This window comes from Penaeus monodon, chromosome 17 (genome assembly GCF_015228065.2).
Source record: "Penaeus monodon isolate SGIC_2016 chromosome 17, NSTDA_Pmon_1, whole genome shotgun sequence".
Taxonomy (NCBI): Eukaryota; Metazoa; Arthropoda; class Malacostraca; order Decapoda; family Penaeidae; genus Penaeus; species Penaeus monodon.
The window spans coordinates 17958615-17969678 of NC_051402.1; the positions used below are offsets into that span (position 1 = coordinate 17958615).

The 11064-nt window shown below is 42.7% G+C and overlaps 2 protein-coding genes across 2 annotated transcripts in view; both read left to right on the top strand.

Annotated features, from left to right (window-relative positions):
* The first annotated feature begins 203 nt into the window (after positions 1 to 203).
* LOC119583283 (mucin-2-like) lies at positions 204 to 7865 on the top strand. Its single transcript, XM_037931754.1, has 8 exons — positions 204 to 276; positions 753 to 1426; positions 1592 to 1783; positions 3859 to 5257; positions 5394 to 5529; positions 5962 to 6092; positions 6953 to 7571; positions 7781 to 7865. Exons 1-8 carry the CDS (start codon positions 204 to 206, stop codon positions 7863 to 7865), a joined length of 3309 nt encoding a protein of 1102 aa, XP_037787682.1.
* Positions 7866 to 9939: 2074 nt separating this feature from the next.
* The window catches only part of LOC119583284 (salivary glue protein Sgs-3-like), a 1577-nt gene continuing 452 nt past the window's right edge, over positions 9940 to 11064 (top strand). Inside the window, exon 1 of the mRNA XM_037931755.1 lies at positions 9940 to 11036. Coding sequence (XP_037787683.1) covers positions 9940 to 11036 — 1097 coding nt within the window. The remainder of the gene's footprint in view (positions 11037 to 11064) is intronic.

Here is an 11064-nt window from a genome sequence, read left to right on the forward strand (position 1 = left end):
TAACCCGTGCTTTCTTGTTTTGTGGTGACAATACCATTGTCGGATTGTTATCATAGGAGGGGGGTACATCACCTGTTTACGAAAAGCGCCATGTATAGTGTGATTAAAACACTCGGTAGATGTATAGTATCTTCATATCTGTTATATCAGTTGTTTCCAACTGGTGCGTTGCGACCCCCAAGTAGTTCACTTCCTTGACCTACATGGAGGATTATAAGAAGGAAAATGGAAGGTTAACGTTGGGTGACCGCGTATATGTCAGAGATCTGAGCAAGGGTTCGAGTGTATAAAACGATTAGGGGCCACTTATGTACAATACTCCATTGTCAATAGCAAAACACTCTTCCGTGCTGATACAATGGAAGAAAAAACCACAATACAAGGAATAAAATCATGATGGATGATTCACAACTTCCTTTTCTGATCTTCAAAAGTCTTTGAAATAGAAGGCTGTACATTAAAATTTGCAAATATGAAATTTAGATCATGGTGTGTGTGTATGTGTGTGATATATATATCAATGAATATATGTACACATATTGTATTTATATACATATATACAATCAACATGCATATGTATATACGGTTATATGTATCTGTATATACACATGTATATGTATTTACACATGTATATATGTATATATATACATACGTGTGTGAAAGTGTGTATATATAACATCACTCAGGGGGCTAACGCTGACGGGGGCACATGGTCGCATGTACCCTTCACTTAAAAATTTTGAAATCCACAGGCCCTCCAACAACCACCGAATTACATACAACGGTAACTAAGCTGCCCACCAAGGAAAAAGTAACTACACTGACACCTAATTCCACTAAACAACCAACGACTACAATGCAGCCAAAACCACAGAAAACTACAGCAGTTATATCAACTACTGAGTTACCAAAAACCACTGAGCAAACAATCATAGCATCAACAATAACCACTGACCCATCAACGACAGAAAATCAACGAACCACACGGTCACCAAAAACCACTGAACAATTAACAACTAAAGTCTCGCTAACAACCACGGTGTCACCAACAACAAAAGTAGAACCAACCACACAGCCGACAGCAACCACCGCACAACCAATCACCACGATGTCACAAACAACTACTGTGTCACCAACGAACTCTCAGCAACCAACAACCACTAATAAGCAAATAACTACAGTTTTACAAACTACTGTGTCACCAACTTCTGAGCAACCAACATCCACTGATGAGCCAACAACCACAGTTTTACAAACAATCACTTTATCTCCAACGACGTCTGAGCATCCAACAAACACATTGTCACCAACGACCTCTGAGCAACCAACATCCATAATCTTACAAACAACCACTGTGTCACCAAAAACATCGGAGCAACCAACAACCACTAATGAACCAATAACCACATATTTACAAACAACCACTGTGTCACCAACGACCTTTCAGCAACCAACAACCACTGAAGAACCAACAACAAAAATCTTGCAAACAACCACTTTGTATCCAACGACCTCTGAGCAACCGAGTACCACTGATGAACCAAACACCCTAGTATTACAAACAACCACTGTGTCAACAATGACCTCTGAGCAACCAACAACCACCATTGAACCACCAAATACTATTTTAGAAACAACCACTTTGTCACCAACGACTTCTGAGCAACCAAAAACAACTGATGAACCAACAACCACTGATGAACCAACAACCACTGATGAACTAACAACCACAAAGTTACAAACCACTGTGTCACTAACGACCTCGGAGCAACCAACAACCACAGTTTTACAAACAACCACTGCGTCACCAACGACCTCTAAGCAACCAACAACCAAAGTTTTACAAACAACCACTGTGTCACCAACGACCTCTGAGCAACCAACGACCACTGATGAACCAACAACCACAGATTTACAAGCAACCACTGTGTCACCAACGACCTCTGAGCAACCAACAACCACTCATGAACCAACAACCACTGATGAACCAACAACCACTGTGTCACCAACGACCTCTGAGCAACCAACAACCACTGATGAACCAACAACCAAAGGTTTACAAACAACCACTTTGTCACCAACGACCTCTGAGCAACCAACAACCACTGATGAACCAACAACCACAGTTTTACAAACAACCACCGTGTCACCAACGACCTCTGAGCAAGCAACAACCACTGATGAACCAACAACCACAGTTTTACAAACAACCACTGTGTCACCAACGACCTCCGAGCAACCAACAACCACTGATGAGCCAACAACCACAATTTTGCAAACAACCACTGTGTCACCAACGACCTCTGAGCAACCAACAACCACTGATAAACCAACAACCACAGTTTTACAAACGACCACTGTCTCACCAACGACCTCTGAGCAACCAACAACCACTGATGAACCAACAACCACAATTTTGCAAACAACCACTGTGTCACCAACGACCTCTGAGCAACCAACAGCCACTGATGAACCAACAACCACAGATTTACAAACAACCACTGTGTCACCAGCGACCTCTGAGCAACCAACAACCACTGATGAACCAACAACACAGTTTTACAAACGACCACTATATCACCAACGACATCTGAGCAACCAACAACCACAGTTTTGCAAACAACCACTGTGACACCAACGACCTCTGAGCAACCAACAACCACTGATGAACCAACAACCACAGATTTACAAACAACCACTGTGTCACCAACGACCTCTGAGCAACCAACAACCACTGATGAACCAACAACCACAGATTTACAAACAACCACTGTGTTACCAACGACCTCTGAGCAACCAACAACCACTGATGAACCAACAACCATTCATCAACCAACAACCACAGTTCTACAAACGACCTCTGAGCAACCAACAACCACTGATGAACCAACAACCACTGATGAACCAACAACCAGAAATTTACAAACAACCACTGTGTCACCAACAACCTCTGAGCAACCAACAACCACTCATGAACCAACAACCACAGATTTACAACCAACCACAGTGTCACCAACGACCTCTGAGCAACCAACAACCACTGATAAACCAACAACCACAATTTTGCAAACAACCACTGTGTCACAAACGACCTCTGAGCAACCAACAACCACTGATAAACCAACAACCACAGTTTTACAAACAACCACTGTGTCACCAACGACCTCCGAGCAACCAACAACCACTGATGAACCAACAACTACAGTTTTACAAATGATCACTGTATCACCAACGACCTCTGAACAACCAACAACCACTGATGAATAAACAACCACAGTTTTACAAACAACCACTGTGTCACCAACGACCTCTGAGCAACCAACAACCACTGATGAACCAGCAACCACAGATTTACAAACAACCACTGTGTCACCAACGACTTCTGAGCAACCAACGACCACTGATGAACCAACAACCACAGTTTTACAAACAACCACCGTGTCACCAACGACCTCCGAACAACCAACAACCACTGATGAACCAACAACCACAGTTTTACAAACGACGACTGTGTCACCAACGACCTCCGATGAACCAACATCCACAGTTTTACAAACGGCCACTGTGTCACCAACGACCTCTGAGCAGCCAACAACCACTGATGAACCAGCAACCACAGTTTTACAAACTACCATTGTGTCGCCAACGACTTCTGAGCAACCAACGACCACTGATGAACCAACAACCACAGTTTTACAAACAACCACCGTGTCACCAACGACCTCCGAACAACCAACAACCACTGATGAACCAACAACCACAGTTTTACAAACGACGACTGTGTCACCAACGACCTCTGATGAACCAACATCCACAGTTTTACAAACGACCACTGTGTCACCAACGACCTCTGAGCAGCCAACAACCACTGATGAACCAGCAACCAGAGTTTTACAAACAACTATGTCACCAACGACTTCTGAGCAACCAGCAACCACTGATGAGCCAACAGCCACAGTTATAGAAGCAACCAAAGTGTCACCAACGACCTCTGGGCAGCCAACGATCACTGATGAACCAACAACCACAGTTTTACAAACAACCACAATGTCACCAACGGCCTCTGAGCAACCAACCATCACTGATGAACGAACAACCATAGTTTTACAGACAACCTCTGTGTCACCAACAACCCTTGAACAATCAATAACCTCATTGTCACCAACCACTGAACGACTAACAACCCAGCTGCCGCTAACCACTGTGTCACTAGCAACAACAATTCTGCCAGCAACTAGTGTTGAACCAACAACATCATCACACACTAACACTGTACAATCAACAGCAGATTTACAAACAACAATCACTGAACTAACTACCCGTGGCGTATCGCTAACCACATGGCCAACCACTGAACAAAGAACAACCGGGGTGCTGTTAACAACCACTGTAACGCCAACCACCAATGATACGGCCTCCGGGTCACCAACAACAACCACCAAAGAACAAAAAAACACCTTGCCACCAACAACCAGTGACAAGTCAATAACAACAGTACCACCATCAACCGCTGACCAACCAACAGAGGTGCCGCTAACGACCACTGTAACACCAACTACTTTTATACCAACAAAAGTAAAACCAACCACAGTAAAACCAACGGTGTCATCAGTAACCTCTGAGCCAACTACCACACTACAAACAGCCATCCATGAACAAACATCCCTACAACCAGAAACTACACACAATACTTTCTCAGAATTGCAGCAAAGAAAAGCACAGTTACTTCAAGAAATTGAAAGACTCGAGAACCAGATTGCTGCCTCCAACGCCACACTCACAGCTCTTCAAAAGACCAATCAAGCCCTGCAACGAGTCATTGAAGCCATCGAGGAAGCCACTGGCAATTCCGGAAGGAAGCGGCGATCGCTTACTTACTCTATCGATCAAGATGGCGACACTGTCACGGTCGATCCATACTGTGAGGTAAATGAGGACAATGCCGTCACTGGCAACCCAACAGATCTGCTTCTTACAATGATCGATGATCTCTCCACCAAGCTGGCCAACCTCACAACCGACCAAATCACTTGCTTCAATCAACTCATTGAGAATTTCGCTACACTCATAGAGAATGGAACCTTTGTCATTGATTCCAGTGTATTAGATAACATCACGGCCGCGGTAGAAGTAGCAAACAGCGTCGTGGGAGACCAAGTCCAGTCGGTTCAGTTGCTCGTCACTATTTTGCAAGAGCAAAAACAAAATAAAACGGATGAGCTTGACCAAGTGGAGAGCCAACTAGCAGCAACAACAGGTAGAAAACCAGTACACACAGTTTTATCGACGTGTATGAGCGTATTTTCATTAGATTGTACACGTAAGTTTTGAATTTAAGTTAATATGAGAAACTTTAAAGAGCGAAATAACCGCAATGAAAATTATATTTTAAGCTAACATAAGCAAATTTTGCATGTCTGTATGTTCATGTACATTCAAGAGAAAAAGTCAACATTCACAGTTTTATATGTGTTACTTCATGTCGCCCATAGATGGCGCAGTATTTATTGCATCTAAAGTAAAAGACAGGTGAGGAGAAAAAGAAAAAGAGATCTGGGAACGGAAAAGGGATAATAAGACGGGGTAATGGGAAGAACTGAGATAGATGACAACTGTTTGGTGTTTTATTGGCAATTTTACTCTAATTATTTATTCATTATTATTATTATAACTATAATTTTATAATAAAAAGAGAAGTTTGATGGTTCTCTTTATTGCTGTTTCCCATCTCCATTTTTCTTTTGTTCTGTCTCTCTATCTCCTTTCTGAGCTCTCAGTATGTACTTCTTTACCTGTGTGCGTACCTTTGTGAAAATGATAAAACCTGGTATTAATATAATTTAACCCGTGCTTTCTTGTTTTGTGGTTGACAATACCATTGACGGATTGCTATCATAGGAGGGGGGTACATCACCTGTTTACGCAAAGCGCCATGTATAGTGTGATTAAAACACTCGGAAGATGTCTGTTATATCAGTTGTTTCCAACTGGTGCGTTGCGACCCCCAAGTAGTTCAACTTCCTTGACCCACATGGAGGATTATAAGAAGGAAAATGGAAGGTTAACGTTGGGTGATCGCGTATATGTCAGAGGTTTGAGAAAGGGTTCGTATGTATAAAACGATTGGGGGCTACTGTTATACAATACTCCATTACTTACTATTTTTAAGTTTCAGGTATAAAATCATGATGGACGATTAACAACTTTCTTTTCTGATCTTCAAAAGTCTTTGAAATAGAAGACTGTGCGTTAAAATTTGCAAATATAAAATTTAGATCATGGTGTGTGTGTGTGTGTCATATATATACATATATATAAATGAATATATGTATACATATTGCATTTATATACATATACACAGTCTACATGCATATGTATATACAGATATATGTATCTGTATATACGCATTTATATGTATTTACACACACAAATATATATATATATATATATATATATATATATATATATATATATATACATATATATACACACACGTGTGTGTGAAAGTGTATATATATAACATCATCAGGGGGCTAACGGTGACAGGGACGCATGGTCGCATCTACCCTTCACTTGCACCCTCTTTGCGAGCTTCCATGCAGGCCCTCGGCTCATCTCTAGCTCCTCACGACAAGGCTAGTCGAGCTGCCCAATACACACACGCACACACACACATACACACACACACGCACACACACACACACACATATATATATATATATATATATATATATATATATATATATGTATACATATATATATATATATATATATATATATACATATATATATATATATATATATATATGTGTGTGTGTGTGTGTGTGTGTGTGTGTGTCTAAATATGTATATTTCTGTAAATGAATGTATTTGTGTGTGTACATATAAGTCTATGTGTGAGTGTGTGATATAGATAAAAAGAATATTCACTGAAAACATTTGAAATCTACAGGCCCTCCAACAACCACCGAATTACATACAACGGTAACTAAGCTGCCCACCAAGGAAAAAGTAACTACACTGCCACCTAATTCCACTAAACAACCAACGACTACAATGCAGCCAAAACCACAGAAAACTACCGCAGTTATATCAACTACTGAGTTACCAAAAACCACTGAGCAAACAATCATAGCATCAACAATAACCACTGACTCACCAACGACAGAAAATCAACGAACCACACAGTTACCAAAAACCACTGAACAATTAACAACCAAAGTCTCGCTAACAACCACGGTGTCACCAACAACAAAAGTAGAACCAACCACACAACCAACAGCAACCACCGCACAACCAATTACCACGATGTCACAAACAACTACTGTGTCACCAACGAACTCTCAGCAACCAACAACCACTCATAAGCAAATAACTACAGTTTTACAAACTACTGTGTCACCAACTTCTGAGCAACCAACATCCACTGATGAGCCAACAACCACAGTTTTACAAACAATCACTTTATCTCCAACGACGTCTGAGCATCCAACAAACACAGTGTCACCAACGACTGAGCAAACGAGTACCACTGATGAACCAACAACCCCAGTATTACAAACAACCACTGTGTCAACAATGACCTCTGAGCAACCAACAACCACCATTGAACCACCAAATACTATTTTAGAAACAACCACTTTGTCACCAACGACTTCTGAGCAACCAAAAACCACTGATGAACCAACCACTGCTGAACCAACAACCATTCATCAACCAACAACCACAGTTCTACAAACGACCTCTGAGCAACCAACAACCACTGATGAACTAACCACAGGTTTTCAAACGACCACTGTGTCACCAACGACCTCAGAGCAACCAACAACCGCAGTTTTACAAACAACTGTATTATCGACCTCTAAGCAACCAACAACCGCAGTTTTACAAACAACCACAATGTCAGTAACTACCTCCGAACTACCAACTACTCATGAACCAACAACCACACTTTTACAAACGACCACTGTGTCACCAACGACCTCTGAGCAACCAACAACCACTGATGAACCAACAACCACAGATTTACAAACAACCACTGTGTCACCAACGACCTCTGAGCAACCAACAACTACTGATAAACCAACAACCACAATTTTACAAACGACTACTGTGTCACCAACGACCTCTGAGCAACCAACAACAACTGACGAACCAACAACCACAGTTTTACAAACAACCAATGTGTCACCAACGACCTCAGAGCAACCAACAACCACTGATGAACCAACAACCAAAGTTTTACAAACGACCACTGTGTCACCAACGACCTCCGAGCAACCAACAACCACTGATGAACCAACAACCACAGTTTTACAAACAACCACCGTGTCACCAACGACTTCCGAGCAACCAACAACCACAATTTTGCAAACAACCACTGTGTCACCAACGACCTCTAAGCAACCAACAACCACTTACGAACCAACAACCACAGTTTTACAAACAACCACTGTGTCACCAACGGCTTCTGAGGAACCAACAACCACTGATGAACCAACAAAGACAGGTTTACAAACAACCACTGTGTCACCAACGACCTCTGAGCAACCAACAACCACTGATGAACCAACAACCACAGTTTTACAAACAACCACTGTATCACCAACGACCTCTGAGCAACCAACTACCACAGTTTTACAAACAACCACTGTGTCATCAACGACCTCTGAGCAACCAACAACCACTGATGAACCAACAGCCACAGTTTTACAAACAACCACTGTGTCACCAACGACCTCCGAGCAACCAACAACCACTGATGAACCAACAACCACAGATATACAAACAACCACTGTGTCACCAACGACCTCTGAGCAACCAACAACCACTGATAAACCAACAACCACTGATGAACCAACAACCACAGATTTACAAACAACCACTTTGTCACCAACGACCTCTGAGCAACCAACAACCACTGATGAACCAACAACCACAGTTTTACAAACAACCACTTTGTCGCCAACTACCTCTGAGCACCCAACAACCACTGATGAACCAACAACCACAATTTTGCAAACAACCACTGTGTCACCAACGACCTCTGAGCATTCAACAACCACTCATGAACCAACAACCACAGATTTACAAACAACCACTTTGTCACCAACGACCTCTAAGCAACCAAGAACCACTGATGAACCAACAACCACATTTTTACAAACAACCACTGCGTCACCAACGACCTCTGAGCAACCAACAACCACTGATGAACCAACAACCACAGATTTACAAACAACCACTGTGTCACCAACGATCTCTGAGCAACCAACAATCACTGATGAACCAACAACCGCAATTTTGCAAACAACCACTGTGTCACCAACGACCTCTGAGCAACCAACAACCACTGACGAACCAACAACCACAATTTTGCAAACAACCACTGTGTCACCAACGACCTCTGAGCAACCAACAACCACTGATAAACCAACAACCACAATTTTGCAAACAACCACTGTGTCACTAACGACATCTGAGCAACCAACAATCACTGATAAACAAACAAACACAATTTTGCAAACAACCACTGTGTCACCAACGACCTCTGAGCAACCAACCACTGACGAACCAACAACCGCAGATATACAAACAACCACTGTGTCACCAACGACCTCTGAACAACCAACCACTGACGAACCAACAACCGCAGATATACAAACAACCACTGTGTCACCAACGACCTCTGAACAACCAACAACCACTCATGAACCAACAGCCACAGTTTTACAAACGACCACTGTGTCACAAACGACCTCCGAGCAACCAACAACCACAGTTTTACAAACAACCGCTGTGTCACCAACGACCTCCGAACAACCAACGACCACTGGTGAACCAACAACCACAGTTTTACAAACGACCACTGTGTCACCAACGACCTCTGAGCAACCAACGACCACTGATGAACCAACAACCACACTTTTACAAACTACCATGTCACCAACGACTTCTGAGCTACCAGCAACCACTGATGAGCCAACAGCCACAGTTATAGAAGCAACCATAGTGTCACCAACGACCTCTGGGCAGCCAACGATCACTGATGAACCAACAACCACAGTTTTACAAGCAACCACAGTGTCACCAACGGCCTCTGGGCAACCAACCATCACTGATGAACGAACAACCATAGTTTTACAGACAACCACTGTGTCACCAACAACCCTTGAACAATCAATAACCACATTGTCACCAACCACTGAACGACTAACAACCCAGCTGCCACTAACCACTGTGTCACTAGCAACAACAGTTCTGCCAGCAACTAGTGTTGACCCAACAACATCATCACACACTAACACTGTACAATCAACAGCAGATTTACAAACAACAATCACTGAACTAACTACCCGCGGCGTATCACTAACCACATGGCCAACCACTGAACAAAGAACAACCGGGGTGCTGTTAACAACCACTGTAACGCCAACCACCAATGATACAGCCTCCGGGTCACCAACAACAACCACCAAAGAACAAAAAAACACCTTGCCACCAACAACCAGTGACAAGTCAATAACAACAGTACCACCATCAACCGCTGACCAACCAACAGAGGTGCCGCTAACGACCACTGTAACACCAACTACTTTTATACCAACAAAAGTAAAACCAACCACTGTAAAACCAACGGTGTCATCAGTAACCTCTGAGCCAACTACCACACTACAAACAGCCATCCATGAACAAACATCCCTACAACCAGAAACTACACAAAACACTTTATCAGAATTGCAACAAAGAAAAGCACAGTTACTTCAAGAAATTGAAAGACTCGAGAACCAGATTGCTGTCTCCAACGCCACTCTCACAGCTCTTCAAAAGACCAATCAAGCCCTGCAACGAGTCATTGAAGCCGTCGAGCAAGCCACTGGCAATTCCGGAAGGAAGCGGCGATCGCTTACTTACTCTATCGATCAAGATGGCGACACTGTCACAGTCGATCCATATTGTGAGGTAAATGAGGACAATGCCGTCACTGGCAACCCAACAGATCTGCTTCTTACAATGATCGATGATCTCTCCACCAAGCTGGCCAACCTCACAACCGACCAAATC